The 24,208-nt window shown below is 34.6% G+C and overlaps 1 protein-coding gene across 1 annotated transcript; it reads left to right on the forward strand.

Annotated features, from left to right (window-relative positions):
- Positions 1-6,294: 6,294 nt before the first annotated feature.
- LOC123902296 (ACT domain-containing protein ACR10) lies at positions 6,295-10,367 on the forward strand. The gene is made up of 6 exons (XM_045951984.1): positions 6,295-6,694; positions 7,070-7,288; positions 8,075-8,180; positions 8,658-8,994; positions 9,327-9,611; positions 10,042-10,367. The coding sequence occupies exons 1-6, from the start codon at positions 6,541-6,543 to the stop codon at positions 10,177-10,179; spliced, it is 1,239 nt and encodes a 412-aa protein (XP_045807940.1). The 5' UTR covers positions 6,295-6,540; the 3' UTR covers positions 10,180-10,367.
- Positions 10,368-24,208: the final 13,841 nt, after the last annotated feature.

The raw sequence follows: 24,208 nt of genomic DNA on the forward strand, positions 1-24,208 counted from the left end.
TCTGACGCTGACATTCGATACGGTGCCATAGATATCGGGCTAGTACCAGGTACCAAATCGATCGTAAACTCTACTTCTCTTTTCGGAGGTACATCTGACACGTCTTCCGGAAATACATCGGGAAATTCACAAACAACCGGTAACCCTTCCACCTTAACTTCACCTTCCATCTTCAAGGATGCAAACAACGCATACACCTCTACAGGTTCCTTCAACGATTCTACTACTTCCTTCTTACTCATCAAATGCAAACTCTCCTCCGGTTTAGGAAATACAACGGTCTTCTCGCAACAATTGATATGGACTCGATTAAATATCAACCAGTTCATACCAAAGATAACATCTATTCCACTAAGTTGGATACACACTAGGTCCATTCCAAAGTGTCTACCAAACACAGTTACAGGACAGTCACGACATACGAGACGGGTAGTTATAGAACCATTAGCAGGAGTTTCTATTTCCATACGACCAGACATTTCAGACACAGGTATACTAAGACGCTTCATGCAATCAACGGATATAAAAGAATGTGTTGCTCCCATATCAATAATCGCAATTAAAGGAGTGTTATAGATGAAACACGTACCTCTAATGAGATTATCCCCCTGATCCGCATCATCTCCACTCAAAGCAAACATCTTTCCCATAGTCTTCTTCGGCTTCTTGCACATAGGACTCTTGTGACCCTCTTCACCACAATTGAAGCAAGTCACCTTCACTAGACAAACATCGGATCTATGTCCCCACTTTCCACAATTGAAACACTTGTCTCCTTTCCCTGGGCATTCATAAGACTTATGGCCCACTTCTCCACACCTATAGCACTGACCGCTACCTCTCTTTTTTCCACCACTAGTCTCAACAACTTTCTTTCCCTTGTCACCATAAGGCTTCCCACGGTCTTGACCTTTTCCTCTTTTGTCACTCATGGCCTTGTAGTAGTTAGTCTTGGCCTTTCCATCATCATCACAAATACGGCACTTATCCACCAAAGTTGCAAAGTCTCGGATTTGAGAAAATCCGATAAGATGCTTGATGTCCGGGCGCAACCCACTTTCAAACTTGACACACTTGTCATTCTCAGCTTCCACGGTGTTGTAGTGTGGACTAAACGCACATAGCTCCTCAAACTTCACGGAATACTCCGCTACAGACATGTTCCCTTGCTTGAGCTCCATGAACTCCACCACTTTCTTGTTCCTAATATCAGCCGGAAAGTACTTCCTCAAGAACTCTCCCTTGAACATCTCCCAAGTGATTACCACACCACCAATTCCCATCCTCAGCTTAGCATTCTTCCACCACTTGTTAGCTTCCTCACGAAGTACATAAGTACCCAAGGTCAACTTACTCTCCTCGGTACATCTCATAGCCTCAAAGACAATCTCAACTTCCTCTATCCACTTGACAGCAGCCTCCGGAGCATAGCCTCCAATGAAAAGCTTCGGATTATGCTTCATGAACCTCTCTAACCTCATCTCATCTTCCCTCCCGGGTTGATGATCTCTAGCCACGATGTTGGTCAAAGTAGCTATCGCATCTGCCATCTGATTGTTAGCCCTTGCCGCCATGATCCTGAACAACCAATCAATTCCAAGAATAGACTTAGAAAGGTAATGTCAACAGTGTTATCTCTACACAAGTTGAATATATGGGCAACTAATCCTAATTGGTTCCACATGAACCGACCTTGCTCTGATACCACTATTGTAACACCCAAACCCCTTAACGCGTATTTATTGAATATAAATAAATAAAACACTTAAGAAAACTCAGGCGTCACATGTTATAATACAAAACCTCGGCATAATTAAAATCATGCTAGCACAGCGGAAATTAAAAACAAATAATTATCATAGTGCATATTATATAATAGTCATAATTGTTCACACAATATCCCTAGGCTCTAGGCCATATCAACAAAGGATATTATGTTTACAACCCAAAAGATAGGATTAGCAAAGTTAAATATGCCATCACGGGCTTAATACAATTCAATTCGAATAACCCGACACGGTAAATACCTAATCAGAGCAATTCTATACAACCCATAAAAAAGATATATAACATATATCTAAGGAGTAGTCTAAGCTAAACTCCTCACCAAAAAGCGCACTACCACGAGCACGAGCAACCTCTAACTCTGATCGGGATCCTCAACCTGAGAATCTGAACCCCCAACGGTCCAGCACATAACACAAAGCATGAGAGTTAGATCACATAATCAAAATACAAGTGCAAGTAAAAGGGTACTTAAACACTTCTTCTATAATCATGCATATATCATACATTCATCCATATCCATCAACAATCTACCATTCAATTATAAGTACATAAACACATATAATCGAATACTCACACAATCAATTATCACAATTATCCAAGTATGTGTCACATATCACTTATCACATAAATGTACACATATCCTAATGCATTCTAATGCGTCAACTTCATGCAATGTCACCCTAGATATATCTAATGCATGTGGTACCGTTTCGTCTTTATTAGAGTATCTCACCTCTAATATTCGTCTTTATCGGATAAATATAATCCGATATCCGTCTTTATTGGAATATCCAATATACAACAACAAAATTCATGAATGCATGTATATGTTTTTCATGAATTCACCAACAATTATTTAGCATAAAGCTCGTCATTTACTATGTGGAACACTATCCAACATACGTCATTATTAAGATTAACAAAACCTTAATATTCGTCATTTACAACATCATACATGATTAACAATCGTTATAAGCATCAACAAGCATCAACAATCATGTAAGAATAAGACACTGATTTGAAACTACATGCAAAGGAAGATAGCAGATGAAAAATTGGTGAAATCTGCAGTATTTCCGCCTGGGGCGGAAATATTTACGCCTGGGGCGGAAATTTTACGCCTGAGGCGGAAATGTTTACGCCTGGGGCTGAAAAACATCTGAAAGGCTGGCTGCTCACTGCTCTGCCGTTTCAGGCGGAAATTATTGTGCCTGAAGCGGAAAAACTTGCGTTTTCTACACAAAAACGCCCAAAAATCCCATTTTTCATGTTATAAATCCCAAAAGAGTTTGTATTCAAGCATAACAAACATGGATGAACACAAAAGGACAGTCCATTTCTCAGATCTACATCATAAACATCGAAAAAGTAAAGATTGAACACTTTTTCATCAAAACTCTCAAGAACACAAAGTTCTTGAGTTTAATCTGTTATAAAACTCATTTTTAACCATTATTTTCGTTCATTATCCATGTTAAAAGCATGTTAAACATATTAAGAACCTTAGAAACGATTTCCATCAAGAAAATCCATTCCAAACTAAAACGAAAATGGGGTGGAGGAAGTTCGGGTGAGGAGAAATCGACATTCTCCCCTTCCTCGGGTCACCCACGATTATGGAACCTACTCTCATACCTGGATTCGAAGAAAACTCGATGAATGATCTTGAATCTCTCCCTTTCTTCTTGCCCTAGCTTCCAACTCTCTCAAGAACACAAAACTATGAGAAATGAAATGTTCTCTTCTCCCCCTCATGGCCATATGGCGCCACCTCACACACACAAAGCCCATTGGGCCTCAAGCCCAATTGGCTTGGCCCAATAATACGTTAACTCACTCTACTCGCTTAATAACTAAAGTATTCGATAAATAACTCAAGTTATTAACTTAATTAAAATTCTACGTTAATAAAATATTTTAACACATAAAAATTATTAATTTGAAAATTGGGTCGTTACAAAAATTCTGCACGAAAACAGAGCTTCAGTATGCTGTACTATAATGCTACAGCATCTCAGTCCAGCATCTGGCTGGTTGGCTTTTGCAAAATGTAGCCAATCAAAACACCAACAACTAACACCTAAACATATATCCTCCTATGAGGAGACCAACTAAACCACTCAAAATCGAGAAAGTTGTTGTTTCAGACATAACCGAGTATTCTTGACACTGTCTCTCCAGACAGATGATGAGTATGAAGGTGAGAAAAACACGTGGGGGGGGGGGGGGGGGGGGGGGGGGGGGTTGCATTGTGTTGGTTTTTTCTATTTTTTCTCTAAGTGTTTGGTTTTTATGAAGCGGGAAATAAATACAGAAAAAGATAGAAGAGAAAAGAACACAAAGTTGTTATACCGGTTCTTCTTACAAATAAGAGTAGTCCAATCCCTTTGCACTTCTAAGGGATTTCACTATAAACACTACTGATTACAAATTTTTAAGCACACAATTTTAAGATACTTCCTTTGCTCAAGTCCACTGACAAGAGACTTCACTAACTTAAATGAATTTAAGAATGTTTGATATGTACACTTGATATACTATCAAAGGTGTACACAAAATACAACATAGTTTCAAGACTTAAGTAATAAACTTGAAGATTTCTAAGATACAAAAATGATAATCTAAGTGTTTATCGTTTTTGAATTTGACAGAGTATTACAACTTTGTATGTTAAGCAATCTAAGTGTTTATCGATTTCTAAGAGACTTCACAAATGCTGCAAAAGGATAACCGTACTACATGCTCTGATAGTGACCTTTTACTTTAACCTTCCTTATAAGTCAACTCTATTTTGAACTTCTGGTCCTCTGAAGTGTGAAGCTCTTAGAGTCTGATCTTCCTAAACTTTGACTCTTCCAGCATCTAAAGCGTGTAGCTTCTGGTGTTCTTCATATTTTGAGGCTTATGACTTCTAATACTCTTCCGAGTTTGATGCTTCCAGAATTCATTTCAGCTTCTCTTAAAAATAATTTTTCGCTCTTTCATACATTTAAAGTTGATAGATTTTATCTATTAATCCTGCACACTTGAACATATATTAGCATATCCAATTGTACTTTTAATACTTTGTTATCATCAAAACTCTTAGAGAGATTAACAAAGTCAATTTTGTTCCAACATAGTATTCTTATCACTACCTCTCCAAGATGACCTTGAGTATATTACCACCACTTCTCCAAGCCAACCTTGAGTATTGTTACCACCGTCTCTCCAGACTAACCTTGAGTATTTTTACCATTGCCTCGCCAGATTGATCTTGAGGAACCACAGTTTTGACGCAATTATTACCTTTGTGATCCCCTTTAATACCTTTTCATAAAGACACAAAATGATAATGCTCCAACCTTCTCTATCATCTCAATCTTGTCTACTTGACTTAGGGCTTTAAGCATCCATGCCTCGCCTTCAATGATTCTCCAATATTCTTTTGAATCAAACTTGCTTCCATATTCACTTTTTCACAATTCCAAATTGTCTCCAGAAAGTCCTTCGATGTCAAACCTAGTATCTCATTGGTGCTCATTTGAAAATTTTGAACCCAAGCCCCATGGTGGGCACCAATTATTGTGAATTCCGAACCTCTTGTTCAAATATCCAACAGTAACAAGAGTGGAGCAAAAGTTCAATGGCAACCAACACTAAGCAATAATAATTCTAACAACTTAAGTGTAAGCATAAACCGAATCAAACAAATAACAAGAAATGGTAAGCAGAGGAACAAAACTCAAGAGATTTCTTAACCAATTCGGTCCAACGATGACCTACATTTGGGGGGAGAGCAACTCTCCAATTCACTATTCAAATTTGTTTACAAGATATCGAATGAGTTACAAGAAATTAGCTTCACAAGTTCACCAAGAACACTTCTAATTTCTACCCATTTTTCAATCTCTTTTCTTGAATAAGAGATTCAACAAAAGATACCAAAAGAAATGCACACAATTGCTCTCTAAGAACAATGCTCATTTTCTCTACTTTCCCTTTTCACTCAAGAACAAAGATGAACAACGAAATCCACTCCCAATGTGTTTGTCATGTGTTTCCAACCTTATATCTACCCCGAGCTTTCAATCATTAGGTCTTGAACACCTAATGATTTTCTCTTTTTGTCTCTCTTAAGTGTTTTCCACACCTTAGGACCAAAAACCTAAAAATATGTTAAATTCGCAGGCTTTTATAACATATCTGACAAATGCACTCCATTTTGACATGAAACTTGAAATTTTAAGGCGCACACAACATATCTGTAATTTGACCACATGTGATTACTGTCAATTGCCCTGACAAACCCGATCTTGGTTGTGACTTAACTCCGGTGCACTTGAAATATGTAAAAAGCTATATTTTCAATATTAATTTTATTTTTATTTCTTTTTATTAGTATGCTAAACAACGGTTGTGATAACTCGGCCATTTAATAATACTTTGAGAAAGAAAAAAAAAACACGTGTGTCTTTGGTTCAAGAAAATAAACTTCTTATTAAGTTAATCGTAATCATTCATTGTAATAACAGTATTCTTTCACCTTAAACAAACCTTTGTATCTGCCCATTAAAAGTAGTAGTAGTAGTCAACCCACCACCAGACAGTGTATCACTACTTCTTACTCACTCATATTATAGACTCTCTCTCTCTCTCTCTCGACAAAGATTCAACAACACCAACCTGTAAAGTTAAAGCACAAGCCATTGTAACAAAACCCTTCCACCAAACATTTTCCAACAAAATCAACAACAAAGAAGAAAAAAAACCATGGGAATACTATACGACGACGTAGTGATTATCAGACCACCGGAAAAAGAAGGTGACCCAACTGTGGTTACTGTTAATTGTCCTGACAAAACTGGTCTTGGTTGTGACTTATGTCGTATCATACTCTTCTTTGGTCTTAACATTGTTAGAGGAGGTATCTTTACATATCAACAATACCCTTTTCTTTCTTTCTTTCTTTCTTTCTTTCTTTCTTTCTTTCTTTCTTTCTTTCTTTCTTTCTTTCTTTCTTTCTTTCTTTCTTTCTTTCTTTCTTAACATTCTTCATAACTTATCAGATTCAAATCCATTTAAAAGTCATATTTTTATCCTAAATTTTTCATTTTTGTTTCAATTTGAAAGATGGGTATTTGAGTTTACTGAATTTGAGAGATGGGTTTGTGAGTTTATTGAATTTGAGTGATGGGTTTGTTTTAATTTTTATGTTTGATACTGTGAAGTGAATTTCATGAATTTGAGATTGAGAATAACTATTGTTTGTTTTTTTGTTGTTTTTTGTGTGGTGATGAAGACGTGTCAACTGATGGGAAATGGTGTTACATAGTTTTCTGGGTTGTTTGGAAACAAAAGACAAGATGGAGTTTGTTGAAGAAGAGGATGGTTGAAGCATGTCCGACTTGTTCCTCAGCTTCTGGAATCTCTTATTATCGCTCTGATTTGCAGCCTCCTAAGCCTCCTGATGTTTTTCTTTTGAAATTTAGCTGTCATGATAGGAAAGGACTGTTACATGGTAATTTTCGAAATTTTAATTAGAAATCTAACTCTACATGTTTGTTTAGTTCCGTAAAAAATTGATTTTGAGTTAATTGATTTTGGCTAAAAGTGCATCAATTCTACATATATCGAATCAATTTTGACTCCTCCAAAACTTTTATGACCAAAGCTTGATGAATGAAGCACCAACACTCCTCAAATTAGCGTGTCCCGGTGTCGGACACGCGTCAGTGTCGGACACCGACACTTATAATTACATTAAATTGTGTCATTTTCTCAAATTATTATCGGTGCCGAAGTGTTAGTGTCCATGCTTCATAGTTGATGATAGATGAATTAAGACCTTGCATTTAGTTTCTGGTTTTCTGTTTGTTATTTGCTTTTTTTGGTACTTATGTTTTTATTTCTGCATAATTGGCAAGTCTTAATTCATCTATAGTCGATCTTTGGTCACAAAACGACCCCCCTTCGTTCTCACTAGTATGGCGGAGTGATAAAAAGACTGTGGAGTCGTTTCAATTGTTATGAAAATCATGCAAATAAAAAAAATAAACCCTTCCTTAAGACGGCCATTGATGTCAAATTCTAGAATGCATTCCAATTTAAAGCTTCATTATGTGTTGTTCAAGATAGATCCACCCTGCCTGAATTTCTCAACATTTCCAAGATATAATGATTATGATTAGAAGTTATGTTATCTCATATCTTATTTTTATAAGAACGACTTTTAACTTGTGACACTTATGTTGTGTGGAATTGGTCGGCAGAACAAAATAACTGAATGTCTTTGTAATGGTGGCAGATGTTACGGCGGTTCTTTGTGAGCTAGAGCTTACTATTACCAAAGTTAAGGTTTCCACTACACCTGATGGCAAAGTCATGGATCTGTTTTTCATCATCGATAACAGGTTTTTACATATTCTATTTGCTACTCCATAATTGCGAGTTCATTTCCACCGAAACTTCTTTATTGTTTTACTAAGATTATTGATGAGTTGGAATGCAAAGTTTTCATGAAAAAATGAAACTTTAAATGGAAATAATATGAATGGTAACTGAGTTTTTTAACAGTCAATATGTGTCTGTATCCCAAGCGGTGTATGGATCAGCTACAACTATTGCATGCTGCAGTAGCCTGTAGAACCGTCCGATCTCTTGACAGAAAAGTTCTCACTCTAGATCTGACAGTTCTACAGGCTGTTGCACCGTGCAACAGCTGTAGACGATTGAAATCACAAAGTCTTGTAAGTGACTGATGAAAAAGGATGTAATATGTTTGATAAATGTGAACATTTATTTTCTGTAAAAAATCCCCCTTTGATGACAAATCTATCTCCTTTGAGCTTACTAATTAACTTACTCCGTTCTCGAATCTATAATAACAGAGAACTTCTACATACAAAGAAGAGAAAGGATGATACGATCGAACAGATTCAAGATGTTTTGGAGAATTCTATCCTTACTATTGACATTGAATTGGTTGGACCAGAAATTACTGGTTGTTCACAGGCATCTTCATTCCTTCCAGCTGCAATCACAGAAGACGATTATAATTTGGAATTGCCCGATTCAGTTCGAAGTGGAACACTCCGATCAGATTATGTCTCTGTCACGATGGACAACTTGCTTAGTCCGGCTCATACCCTTGTCCAAATTATGTGCCAAGACCACAAAGGCCTTCTTTATGACATCATGAGAACTATTAAAGATTACAACATGAAGGTATGTAAATGTAAAATCATGATAAATCAATATTTCTGATTGTTAATCTTATGCTGCTATCAATTGGAGATGTGCCAAGGCCACCCAGGTTGATTGTCTTCGTTATATTCTAAGCCGCTTGAACTGGATTTGGATCCCCTATAGCTTGTGCATGGTGCAACATCGATGCAAACCGTTAGATCTAGTGAGAGAAAGCTTGTCTCTCATGATCTTACGGTCTCCAAGATGTTGTGTCGTGCAGAAGCTGTAGGGGATCTGTTTCCGCTTGAATACTATACTTTTGAAGTCATCTTTAGTTAGTATCCTTACAACCTAATTTGTGATTTAACCAGATTTCTTACGGGCGTTTCACTACAAAACCTAGACGAAAATGTGAGATGGACTTGTTCATCATGCAAGCAGATGGTAAAAAGATAGTTGACCCAAACAAGCAGAATTCTTTGACAACGCGTTTTAGAACAGAACTATTTCGTCCACTCAGAGTAGCTGTTGTGAGTAGAGGCCCTGATATTGAGCTTCTGGTTGCAAACCCTGTTGAGTTGTCAGGCAACGGACGGCCTCTAGTTTTTTATGATATTACTCTTGCTCTCAAAATGCTCGACATTTGCATCTTTACGGTAATTAATGATCTGCTTCATGCTTCCTACCTGTTTACTGTTTATGAAGTCTGCACAATGTTCAACCTTTGCACTTTCTTGAGCATTGCTTAGTTACTCATAAAAAACAAACAAGTAGTTAACAGAAGCTAGATTTTACAATGATCTATGATAGAACCATATTCTGATCTATTAGATTTTACATTGAATACAAGTTAAAAAATGGCGTTTGTAACACCATAAGCTATTATCCAATTGCTTGAAAGTTCATAATACGACACCAATCTGTTCTATCCATAACAAATCGACTATGATGGTCCCTCAACAATCCACTAATTAGGTGGAAAATTTATTAGAATAGATATTTTGTGTTTCTATGTTATTATTCGTAATTTCTTTGATAAATTTTCAGCAGACATTATGTTAATATTCTGATTAATTGTTTCAACAGGCTGAAATCGGGAGACATGTGATTGGAGACCGCGAATGGGAAGTTTATAGAATCTTGCTCGATGAAGGCGAGGGGCTGTCTGTTCCAAGAAACAAGATTGAGGAGGGAGTTTGGAAGATGTTAATGGGTTGGGAGTAATCAATCCATAGTTGCTGTCATGACATTCCACCTTTTAGATGAACCTCTTCATATGTACATATAACAATGATATATATCATATAGTTTATTAGAATTAATTGTAAAATATATATTATGGTATGCAAATTGCAATGTTGTATGTTATTATTCATATGGTATGCAAATTTAATGTACATATAGTTGAATAACATAATGACTTACTTGTATTTCATAATGACTCACTTCTATCTAGGATCACTTTGACTTACTTAAAGCATCTTTGGTTCTCTTTGGGTTTTAGTTCGAACGTTGCTTTTATACGAGCAAAGGCAGAGTATTACGGTTAAGAACCAAAGTGGACCGAAGAGGTCGAACAATAAGAATGCAGTAGAAGTGCAACCTCAGAAGTAAGTATGAGCGAAGGTCTTTAGAAGCGGATGTTGGGGCTGCAACAATTGATGCCACAAGAGTAAGTAAGGTGACATCCCCAAGTGGTGTGAATGATGTGGAAGTAGTGCGTGGCTTAGTACCATTAGTAAGAGGCATGTAAGGAGAGGGAAGAATCGGCTGCGCTCAACTGATGGTAACATGCGTAAGAATTCAGAGGACTCTGGAAAAAGGTAATCTCAAATGTCAACATAAGCTTTGTTCATAGTAGAACCGAGACTGAGTATATAAGTAAGATGCCTGGATGATTGTAGTAAGTCTGGATTGTGTAGTGAGATAAATGATGGAATTGTAAGAACGGAGGACAGTTTAAACGAAGCGTGTAGTATGCAGGTAGTATCCAACTGAAATTTATGTGTAATCTGAACCTTTCCAAAATCTAGAAGTAACCACACACTCTCGTGAACCTACTTAACAGAAGCATGTTGAACCATGTAAGACCTAACGTTAGTCCGTAAGACCAAAACTTTTCCAAATCTATCTACCATCATAGTGTCGTAGGCCAATTAATTACCTCCGATGGAGAAATCAAATCATCTTTTGGTCAACGTAATTTAAAAAAAAGAATAGCTTATTCTTCGGTATCTCATATGGGTTTCATAATTATAAGAATTGGTTCTATAAGTGATACTGGGCTCAACGGGGCCATTTTACAAATAATATCTCATGGATTTATTGGCGCTGTGCTTTTTTTCTTGGCAGGAACTAGTTATGATAGACTACGTCTTGTTTATCTTGACGAAATGGGCGGAATGGCTATCCCAATGCCAAAAATATTCACGATTTTCACTATCTTATCAATGGCTTCGCTCGCATTGCCAGGCATGAGCGGTTTTGTTGCAGAATTGATCGTTTTTTGGGGAATAATTACTAGTCAAAAATATATTTTCATGATGAAAATCCTAATGACTTTTGGAACAGCTATTGGAATGATATTAACTCCTATTTATTTATTATCTATCTTACGGCAGATGTTCTATGGATACAAGTTTTTCAAACTTGGAATTTTTTTTGGGTAGTAATAATAATAATATGACAAAAAACTTATTGGATTAGAATGAGATTATTTGTTAGAGATTTGTTTGTTTGTTTGATGAGGATAAAGAGGAAGATATTGTTGTTTGGGAGATTATGTGAGAAAATATAGGGATATGAATTACCTTCTTGAAGATTTAGTTGAGAAATATAACATAAGTTTAGTAGAATATGTTTTTTTTTTCAAAAAAAAAAAAAAAACTATGAAAATTAGTGGGCCGGCCCATCGAGCCATGTAGGCTTTTGCTTATCGGGCCGGGCTAAGCGGGCCGGGCCATGAAGTTAACGGGCCGGGATGGGCCGGCCCCTTTATTTGACCGGGCCCCTCCAGGCCGGGTCAGTCCGGACCGGGCCGGCCCCTTTGACAGCTCTACATACCACCCATACTCTATTACTCTTCTGATGCCAATCGGTTGTATTACCTGTAGATGTCCTCAACGGAATACCTTCGGTCTTTCAGTTAGAAACTAGTATTCATTCCAGACCGTTAGGAGACGGACCTTAAATTGATTAACAGTTAGAATTCACTTATAGTGCTATCAGTCACTTAGGTCGATCTGGTAAGTATCATTATTACTTGTTCAGAAGCAAGTAACTTTGTTCAGTATTTGCTTCAGCTAGTCATCAAACAATTTCATGTATATGAACCTCTCAGCTAATGACCCAACAGATTCAGTTAAGCCTCTTGTTAGAGTTTGTTAGCTAAATCATAATGAGCATCAAGTTTTCCTATTTCGAAGGAGAATGGCCGGTAGATAGAAATTATGAAGTATGAGTTTGAACTCGGTAGAAGTCGGATCTTCAAATACCTATTCATGTGAACCCTCCTTCAGCTAATATTCATCGAATTGAGCGATGTTTGATTCGTAATCAGTAAACCTTAGAGAACTATGAATGAACATTCTTCCTGACCTGTCTGATTTTGTTTCGGACAAATAATTCCTTTCGATACCTTAATACCTACCAACTAAGATTAAGGTAAGGATTTGATTCAGTCGCGAACACCCTAACTTCTCAATATCAGCGAAACTGATTCACATTAGAGTGTTATCCTTATGTAACTCTAATGAAATGTCTTCGGCATTTTAGTTTTGTTATCAGTAATCAGTTCGGACCTGTGTAAGTTCGAGTTTACTTGGTAAGAGTAATGAATTGTGTTCCTTTAAGGACTATCAACTTACCATCATTAAATTATTCTGAAAATAGATAACTTAGTTTAATACCATTCTTAGTAAACAGTATTAACTTATGTAAGCTTGCAATTCCTAGCTAAGAACAATGAGTATCCTTTGAAAACTATCAGTGATCCTTATGACCGATGAATTAACACCAAACAACCCAAAATTAGGCAACTCAGTTAGTAGTAGCATTATCACCAGGAACCCAAGACCATTGAGTTCTGACAGTTCTGACTTCCCCTTAGCGACCATACTATTTTAGCCTACTCGTTATCGCAAGACCGTGTCAAGCAATTCAATCAAGATCCAAACCTTACCTTGATGAAGTCAAGAGCTAGTAACAGAAGGAGTAGTTTCAAGAAACACCGACAAGATAAACAGAATCGTAAACTTTGACAAGGACAATTTTTCAGTTGGTCGATATTAATGCTCAAGCTTGTACCCTTAGATAATCTTGTAGCATCAACAAGTTTTCTATTTTTGGATTTGTCAAACCAGGCCAAATACCGACCAATGCAGTAAGTTGTGTAATAGAGTTATTGCCGAAAGCAATAAATGTAGTAAGTCAGAAAAGGAGATCAATCGTAGCAGCAGCCGTAAAGTGAGAAGTTGAGCAAAGTCCAACTGGGAGGAGAACATCAGTGGATGAAGTAAAGGACGTTGGATCAATTCAGTCATCAAAATTGAATGTAGCGATGAGGAGTGAACGAAGTGACAAACGCGACATGATGAGGAAACTAGGAATATGAGACAACCGTAAGTGATAAGAATTAACGTGTCGCGGACCGGTAAGATTGTGGTAAAGTGTTAAATATGCAGTGATGCGGTTGATGTCACGAGGTGATGCAAGTTTTACCTTGTGATGTCATACAGAAGAATCAGTAATAACAATTGGAGTAATTTTCGGATAAGATGAAATGATGTGTAATAGTGTCCTAGAATTTGTAGACCTAGCTATAATGACGCAGTCAGGAGAATGACAGTAAGTAGTCGAAATCAGAGTGCACAACAAGTGTTAGTTGAGTATGTAGCCATCAGTTTGGTTTTTAGGCCAACATTCCTTTGAGAGAGGACAGTTTTGTTCTAAGAGACTGGATGCAATTGTCCGTAAGATGATCGACGAAGTGTGACGAGTAAGTTACGCATACGCCGGCACTTAAACCTTGGATTATTAGTAACGAAGTACCCTTGATATGTTAATCTCTGATTTTATATAACAACGCAACCTCCCAACTTATATGAATGCATCACACATATAAGATATAATTTTTATACATGTACCAATACCTTTTAGATTCCATCCACACAAACAATTGAGTTGAATAAATGTTGAATTTTTCACAAATAAAATAGAAATCGAAAGTGTTATACATAGGCTTAAAGTTTGTTCTCTAATGGTTAGAGGAAGAGTAAGGTTAGAATTCAAATTATATCCCAAAAACAACATGAATAATTATGTCCTAATACAATTATGTCCAAATTCAAATTATGTTCTCTGGGATAATACTAATTATGTCATTTTTTTTAAGGGTAATTATGTCCCTTTTGGATAGTACTTAACTTACGATATGTAATTATCACTTGTTTTTTTATTTTGAGTAATTTGAATGTTCATTTATATATTTTAATTTTTAAATAACGTATCCCAACCTTATCGTATCGGGAATTTTGAAAATTTTCCCGTATCGCCGTATTGGTATCGTGTCACGTATCTGGACTTCATAAATTTAATCTATATTTTTTTATCATAATGGAAATATTTTTATATATTCATATATATCCATAATAAATAGTGAAAGACAAAAGGACAACAAACAGTGCCTCTATTCAATATATATTATATTTTTTATCAGAAAAAATATAATATATTTTTCTTTAGAAAAAAGTAAGTCAAAAGAAAAAAATGTAATATACTTTTATTCTTTAAGGAGGATTATATATATATATATATATATATATATATATATATATATATATATATATATATATATATATATATATATTCTTTAAGTTAAAATATTAATTGACTCATAAAAGTAATTACCAATAATTTCAATATTTCCGCTTAAAAAAAAAATTAACTTGACAAAAAAAAAGTAATTTCAATATATAATTATTATTTTTAGTAGAAAATCTTTTTTTTTTGTCAAGTAGCCTAGTGGCAAGACTCACACATTTAAATGTGAAGAAACGTGGAATCCGAAGTTCGAACACCGACCACTCCAATAATATCTCTAGTAGCTATAATTTGAACTACTTATGGGACATCTAAAATAGTTAATGTAATTGTGTATTATTAAATACAACCACTAATCCTATATATTAGAATTTTTTTACTTTTTAGATTCATTATATAATTGATGTATCTAGACAATATTATAGTCTACGTACATCATTTCTATAATGAATCTAAAAATTAATTTATATATATATATAAGACCCAAGACAGTATTAGCTATAAATTAAAGATATGATTGAGTATAATAATTTTTTTTTTTGTAATGATCAACACAAATTGTTTTACGAAATTCAGTCCTAATACAATGAACTTACGATAATATTAAATTTGGTAATTTGAATTTTTAATAAAGAATTATCTCTAGCTATTCTTTTTCTAAATTCAACTCATCTTTAGTTTATCAATATATAAATATTACATAACTAGAGTGAATACACACCTAGCTTAATTTGTGTTTTTGTAGAATTCCTTTCTTACTCGTGTTCTCTGGTGTGAACATTGCAATGACTAGGAGGAAAGTGAAGATTTCCTACATAATCGATAACTCAAAGAGGAGGGCAACATTCATCAAAAGAAAAAAAGGTTAGAATTTTTTCATCTCTCTTTCATTTATATAAACCTTGCAATATGTATATATTTTAATTACCATTGATTAATGATAAACTATCAAATCTACTAGAAAAATAAAATTAATAATTATTGTTAGATCTAACAATAATAATTGTTAGATCTAGAAATAGATAACTAATTGGGATTGAACCTATTGAAAGGAGGAGTTAGATATATTTATATTTACGGTTGATATTGTCTCTAAAAGGATTATCAGTTACCACCGATTAAGATCAAAACATGTAAAAAAAAAAAGTAGTGATATATAAATTGAAAGATCTCACTAATTTGCTTCTCACAAAATTTAGTTACCGAATTAAAGAGATAGATTTTATATTTTATTTGTGTTTGGTTTATGCCGTTATGATTTTTTATTTTATTTTTATTTTTGTGATTACAAATTTAGATGTTAATATTAAATAGAAAAAATATTTTTCAATTGTCATCTGACTAATTTTTTTTAACAGGCTTAATAAAGAAGATTGATGAAATAACCACACTCTGTGGAGTTGAAGGATGTGCTATAATCTTCAGTCAAAATGATCCTCAACCAGCGATTTGGCCATCACCATCGGGAGTCCATACAGTGCTTTCAAGGTTCAGGAGTTTGCCTGAATTGGAACAAAGCAAAAAGATGCAGAATCAAGAGAGTTTCTTGATGGGAAGGATACGCAAGGGAGAAGAACAATTGAACAAACTAAGGAATGAGAACAGAAAAAAGGAACTGACCCAACTCATGTTTCAATGTCTTAATGCTGGCAAGATTATTGACGATGTTAACATGAATGATGTCAATGGTCTCTATTGGCTAATTGAACAAAATATGAAAAAAATTGAAAGGCACATGGAAGAAACACAAGCTGCAACGGTGGTCGAAAATCGTGCTGAAAATGTGATTGGAAGTGTGCAAGGGATGGAGAACAACGTTGGTGCAATGCAGACACAACATTTGTCATTGGACTTCATGACCAACAATAATTTTGGTGATGTGTTGCCATTTGTAAATGGCAATAATGAACCAAATGGAAATCGTGCTGAAAATGTGATTGGAAGTGTGCATAGGATGGAGAACAATATTGGTGCAATGCAGACACAACATTTGTCATTGGACTTCATGACCAACAACAATTTTGGAGATGTGTTTCCATTTGAAAATGGCAATAATGTACCAAATGGTTTATAGCCTTAATCCACAAGTCTTTTAAAGAAAAACTATGTTATTCATTTGTAGTTTTTTTGTAGTCTCTCTCGTTTCAATTGTTAAATTTATCAATGTTTGGTTTAATTTTAGGATTTATGTTTTAAAATGTGTCTTTGGTTGGAAGTATTGAGTTGGACACTAATAATTTCAGGGTTTATGTTTTGATGTCGTGATATATAATATAGTTTTCTGCTTTTTATGTATGCTTATTAATTTCGTGTTTGCAAAACATATATAATCACTATATGGTTTCCAATGACATCTTCTATGCAGATTATATATTTGTGTGTGTGTGAGAGACACCTCAATCCTGAAAGTGATTACAAACGTCAATAGACAAATTTGGTCTAAAAAGAAAGTAGATAAACAAGTCACAAATTAAAATACAAAAATAATAAAATCAAACATTATAAAACTTAAACCTTGAGTGTAACTGTGATTAAAGTCGACTCTAAAAAATCTCAAACCATATTAATTATTAGTCAACTCTACAAAACCCCAAATGCATGTAACAATATCATCATCATCAACATAATCATCAAACATATGGCCTTCTTGTTGATATGTTAATCTCTGATTCTATATAACAACGCAACCTCCCAAATTATATGAATGCAACACACATATAAGATATAATTTTTATACATGTTCCAATACCTTTTAGATTCCATCCACTCAAACAATTGAGTTGAATACATTTTGAATTTTTCAAAAATAAAATAGAAATCGAAAGTGTTATACATAGGCGTAAAGTTTGTTCTCTGATGCTAAGAGGAAGAGTAAGGTTAGCAGTCAAATTATATCCCAAAAACAACATGAATAATTGATTATCAATATGACTAATTGATTACGTGTATCAGATAAGTATCGGAAAATTAATGTTCTTTGAAGATGGAAACGGAGTAGATGAGATTGATACAATTCGTTTCCTCTTAAGTAATGAATGTATGCAGTGTTTTAAAAGCCGAACCGAACCGGCCGGTTGAACCGGTCAGACCATGAACTGGAGGATAACCGGTCTGGTCTGAGTATTGGATCGGACATGTAATCAGACCGGTGCGAACCGGCATGAACCGGCCAAAACCGGAAAAAACCGGCGAAACATAGGTTTCTGCAAACCGGACGGTTCATTGCTTACCATATTTTTTTTATAGTTTTGTCATTTTTTTATGTTAGAAATAGAAATTAGAAAGGTAGAAGAAAAACTGTCAGGGAAGAAGTGAGTGGAGAAGAGAAGTGAGTAGAATAGTGAATAAAACAAAATTATGATTTAGATCTGTATTATCATCCATAATTGTTGCAATGTTACTGAAGAGTTATGGGAGAAGATGAAAAGAAAAAAAAAAGGATGTTAAAAATTGCAGCAAACAATGAGAAAATAAGAAGATTGAAAGAATGGTTTTCCAAGGGAAAATTGAGAACGGCGCTGTTGTTGTTGCTGCTGCAAGGAGAGGACTACAAGAAACACATAAGTAATAATATTTAGGGTTAATTTGGGCTTGGGCCACTAACATTTAAACAGTGTGATGAAGTGTTTTTTAAATGCCGTTAATCTTTATGTGTCTCAATAGCATATCAAATGATTTTGGATTTGTCTGAAATTTTACACAAATGATCTATATGATGTAAACTTTCAATCCAACGGTGGATTTTATAAAATTTATATCGGTTAAAACGTTATTGAGAGGTGTAACATTTGGTGTCAAACTAGTTGGTGTCAACGGATCCTGACTCTATATTTTAAAATACAGTACTTAATAAAATACTAATAAATTGTGTCAAAAAACATAAAATACTAATAAATATAAAAATCCATTAAAATAAATAATGATATTAAAATACATTACTACTTAATAAAAACACTGATCTAGCTTTAGTAAAAAAAATCACTAATCTAGCTAATTATAAATAAAAAAAAACTAATCTAGCTATGTGTTTCGACTCATAAATTTTTTTTTTACATCTAATTATATGTTAGTGTTACAACTTATTATGAGTTTATGAAATTTTCAAATTTTCATTTTTTTTTAACTATATTGAGACCGGTTCAATAACTATATAAAGACCGGTTCATTCTACCGATTTAATCTGGTTTAATCCGGTTTGTCATGCGGTTAGACCAGTGACACAGCGGTTCGACCAATGAACCAGCGACCCGGTGCCCTCGCCGGTTCGATTTTTAAAACACTGAATGTATGATGTTTTCTATAGATAACCATTTTTTTTTGTAGTAATGGTGATGCTTTTCTAGGATAATACTAATTATATCATTTTTTTTAAAGTTAATTATGTCCCTTTTGGATAGTACTTAACTTACGATATGTAATTATCACTTGTTTGTTTATTTTGAGTAATTTGAATGTTCATTTATATATTTTAATTTTTAAATAACGTATCCCAACCTTATCGTATCGGGAATTTTGAAAATTTTCCCATATCGCCATATTGGTATTGTGTCACGTATCTGGGCTTCACGTATCTGGGCTTCATAGATTTAATCTATATTTTTTTATCATAATGGAAATATTTTTATATATTCATATATATCCATAATAATTAGTGAAAGACAAAAGGACAACAAACAGTGCCTCTATTCAATATATATTATATTTTTTATCAGAAAAAATATAATATATTTTTCTTTAGAAAAAAGAAAGTCAAAAGAAAAAAATGTAATATACTTTTACTCTTTAAGGAGGATTTTATATATATATATTTTAGTGCAAGGGAAAACGTTAGTGTAACCAATATGTTAAAATATTAATTGACTCATAAAAGTAATTACCAATAATTTCAATATTTCCTCTTAAAAAAAAAATTAATTTGACAAAAAAAAAGTAATTTCAATATATAATTATTATTTTTAGTAGAAAATCTTTTTTTTTTTTTTGTCAAGTAGCCTAGTGGCAAGACTCACGCATTTAAATGTGAAGACACATGGAATCCGAAGTTCGAACACTGACCACTCCAATAATATCTCTAGTAGCTATAATTTGAACTACTTATGGGACATCTAAAATAGTTAATGTAATTGTGTATTATTAAATACAACCACTAATCCTATATATAAGAATTTTTTTACTTTTTAAATTCATTGTATAATTGATGTATCTAGACAATATTATAGTCTCCGAATGCCCCCCCCCCCACTTTTGTAACACCCAAACCCGTTAATTAATTAACTCTGCCTTTATAAAATCTTTTTATAAAATACACAGCGGAAAATTGAAAATATGATTATAAAGCGCTGGTTTGAATACTACAAGCTTCATTCAAAGATAATACTAATACAATTAATTAGTAAAATGTTTCAATAAACAACACAAATCTTCGCATCGACACGATGCATCATTAGTCATACAAAACGGATACATTTTCAAAATGAAACTAAACCAAACAGAGTGTTCTCAAAGGACTCTATATAGATATAAAACCCCTTTTTCCCGTGTCTCAAATCAGAGCAGAGCTTCACCGTTTCACTCGGACGAGGCTAACACATAACCTGTCAACCTGGACCCCCAAAGGTCCAGCAAATAACACAAAGCAGAGAGTTAGAAAACATAAACATAAATATAAGGGTGAGTAGTATACTACACACTTCACACGCTATCATACATTTCTAACTCACGCACATACATCGTCAAATACGACTACCAATTAATCATTCATTTACAAACACACCAATCATATAGTTTCACGTCTTCTCGGACACTACCAAAGTGTTCATTTTATAGTCATGACGGACTCTACACTTGTTCATTTTATAGTCATGACGGACTCTGCTCATATACCAAGACATGGCAACAATCACAGTATTAAACAATTAGTAAATACCAAAGCTTAACACATACGGAAAACACATTACAATCCGATCAGATAATGTCACATAACAATTATCAAATACATGTGCATTTACCCTAATGCATCTAATGCCAATTATCCAATGTCATGTCATCCCTAGACACGACTAATGCATGTGGTACCAATTTTACATTGTTCAGATTTCAGTCATGACGGACTGTTCAGTTTTCAGTCATGTACAGACTGTTCAGATTATAGTCATGTACGGACTGTTCAGATTATAGTCATGTACGGACTCTACATCAGCAGTTTTACATCATGCAGGATAAGCGTCTCACCAATGGTGGACCAAACCAGTTTTACATCATGTTGGATGCGTCGGAACTTACCGAACCACCTTATCTCCCTTGGATAAGCTCAATAACAGTTTTATATCATGTAGGATATGGCTATCATCAACCATCTCTCCCATAAAGAGGAGTCACACAGTTTTATATCATGTTTGGATATGGGTTCCAGATCTCGGATAACATAATCCCATCTTCGACCACTTTTCATAAACATAAACCATTTTCATCAATTATTGGAATTCACATGATTCCCATAACACAATTATTCATGAATGCATGATTACTTTTAAACACATCAAATACATGACGCTATCTAGCTCGAAGCTATCCATTCACTGATGCGGAAACACAATTCCAACATCTAACACATTAGGATAACACAATATCCTATCACTCCAATCATAATTATTCATATGATAATTATCTGCATAACCATTTTTATACACATAAAGTTTCATTTACACTTATGTCATAAAACACACATCATTTCCTTAACATTGCAAATTAATGCTAAAACATCACATTGCTCACTTTTAAGCTACAACTTATTGCATACACGTTTATCAATCATATAACGATTAACAATAAGCATTAACAGTATCAACATGTATCAATAATCATGTAAGGATACCCTTAAACCATGTTACAAGTGCCTAATTACACTTACGAACATCAACAAAAATTGCTGTCACAGAGGCCTTCGCTAAGCGAAGCCTCAGCGAGACATGGCGAACCTCACCAGGAAGTCACCTGCTCATGGCGAGCATTGGCGAGCTTCAGCGAACATGTTCGCTACAGCGAACTCCTGGTCGCTTAGCGAACTACACCAGAAAAATATCTGTTCTTGAGTTTTCCAAAGGCGGTTTAACATGGAATCCACTCAAAAATCCATCTAGACATGTTATAAATTCTTATAAACAGCTAATTCAAGCATATATGGTATCTATGAACATTAATTAACACTCACAAACACCCACATACATCACACTTACAAATTCATACCAATTTCTTGCATTTTAAGCAAGTTTAACAAAACATGCAAATCATTGATCAAACATCTACATATACCCACTTTCAACTCCCCAAAGTTGTTTACCTCATCTACCATGAGTCCACTACACATGTTAGGATCAAAAGAATCCATTTTCCATTAAGAAAATCACCCACAAAACCCACAAGAAAATAGAGTGGAAAGAGTTTGGGAATGGAGGAATCGACATCCTCCCCTCTTTCGAATCACTCACGAATATGTAATCTAACTCTCGTACCTTAGTTCGACGATTCCTCGAGCTTGCTCTTCTCTTCTCTCCCACGAGCTCCTCTCTTTCTCTTTGGCTCTTGCCCTAGCTCTCAATCTTCCTTTCTCATGAAACATAAATTATGAGACTATTCATGGTTTGACTTGCTACTTATAGCTCTCTCTATTCTCATGGATCAAAGCCCAATTGGCTAAGCCCAATAACCACTTACACGCCCCAAGGCCCAATCAACATAACTTCTCGCTCATTAACTTACGTTCTCGCTAAATGATTATTCGCCGCTTAATAATTTAATTATAAATCACGCCCTCGCGTAATAAAATAATTAAATAACGAATACTAAATTTTGGGTCGTTACAATTCTCCCCCACTTAAAAATATTTTCGCCCTCGAAAATGACTCGACTAAGAACAACCTCGGATGAACTCTCTCATCCGACTTTCTAATTCCAACTTACATTCTAACCAATGGGTTTCCTCATACTACCTTAACCAAAACATACAAAACACTTCATGCAAATTCGCCCATGATGGCGGCAAAGCAATCCTATACGTCACTTTTCCGAATCGTTTTACTTCCCTCGGTATTCCTTTATACCATCTCCGGTCAAAATAACACTTCTTCCGGATTCACACCAACAATCATTCAAATTCCAAACAAACCAAGTCTGACAAAATCAGTTTATTCCCATCTACACAATGAAGTTTACTACCAACAATAGATCAAGGATAGCTAATCCCTCGATTTGTCGATAGATAGTCAACAATCGTGACAACGGTATAAATCATTCTTATCAAACTACTTAAAATTTCAACTTAACATCTTACGGTACTCGCAGCACCACTCCAAAACAAAACCACTTAACCCAAAATACTCCGAAAGACCCTTCCGTTGCATACTTCACAACTTTTCAAATTCCATAAGTTCTTAACTGCGTCGAATCTCACTCCAACCATTCATTCGGTAGCACAACTTCTACACTCATTTGTTGTCCAACTTCTCAAAGTTCTTAACACATTCCAAAAATATATTATCTCCAACCGTCAAATTCTTTTCCTTCGCAATTCCCAAATCGTTGCGTCGAACCCCATCATAACTGTTTTATTTTCCAAACAATCTCTTATCCAAATTTCTAGGTTCCTTAACACGACATTTCCAATGTCACTTTTCCGTCGAGGTACTTTTATCCAAAATATTACCTTAAGTCACTCGTCGACTAACTATCATTTCATCGTCCATGATGAAAATATCCAAAATATTTTATTTCCTTACCACATAGTATTACTATACTACTCCAACATATACGATGTTCCCAACATCACTTAGTCTCCACCGACTTTTCCATTCCATAAATAATTTTCCAATTGCTACAAAACATCTCTGATACTTACTTCAAGCATCACTTCTAAATTCTCAACACACATTTTCCAAACACAACAATCACATATGTGTGAGATAGTCCTTTCCGCAAATTCTTACTTGACATAAGTCACTTTCTTACGTCTCTCTAATACTCGTACTCGCCGCTTAATAATTTAATTATAAATCACGCCCTCGCGTAATAAAATAATTAAATAACGAATACTAAATTTTGGGTCGTTACACTTTTCTAGGATAATACTAATTATATCATTTTTTTTTAAAGTTAATTATGTCCCTTTTGGATAGTACTTAACTTACGATATGTAATTATCACTTGTTTGTTTATTTTGAGTAATTTGAATGTTCATTTATATATTTTAATTTTTAAATAACGTATCCCAACCTTATCGTATCGGGAATTTTGAAAATTTTCCCATATCGCCGTATTGGTATTGTGTCACGTATCTGGGCTTCATAGATTTAATCTATATTTTTTTATCATAATGGAAATATTTTTATATATTCATATATATCCATAATAATTAGTGAAAGACAAAAGGACAACAAAC

Source organism: Trifolium pratense, linkage group LG1 (assembly GCF_020283565.1).
Source record: "Trifolium pratense cultivar HEN17-A07 linkage group LG1, ARS_RC_1.1, whole genome shotgun sequence".
In the NCBI taxonomy this organism is placed as follows: domain Eukaryota; kingdom Viridiplantae; phylum Streptophyta; class Magnoliopsida; order Fabales; family Fabaceae; genus Trifolium; species Trifolium pratense.

Coding starts and splice junctions, on each gene's coding strand:
- LOC123902296 (XM_045951984.1), top strand. CDS start 6,541: ATGGGAATACTATACGACGACGTAGTGATTATCAGACCACCGGAAAAA. Junction 6,695..7,069: donor TCTTAACATTGTTAGAGGAG/GTATCTTTACAT, acceptor GTGGTGATGAAG/ACGTGTCAACTGATGGGAAA. Junction 7,289..8,074: donor TAGGAAAGGACTGTTACATG/GTAATTTTCGAA, acceptor TAATGGTGGCAG/ATGTTACGGCGGTTCTTTGT.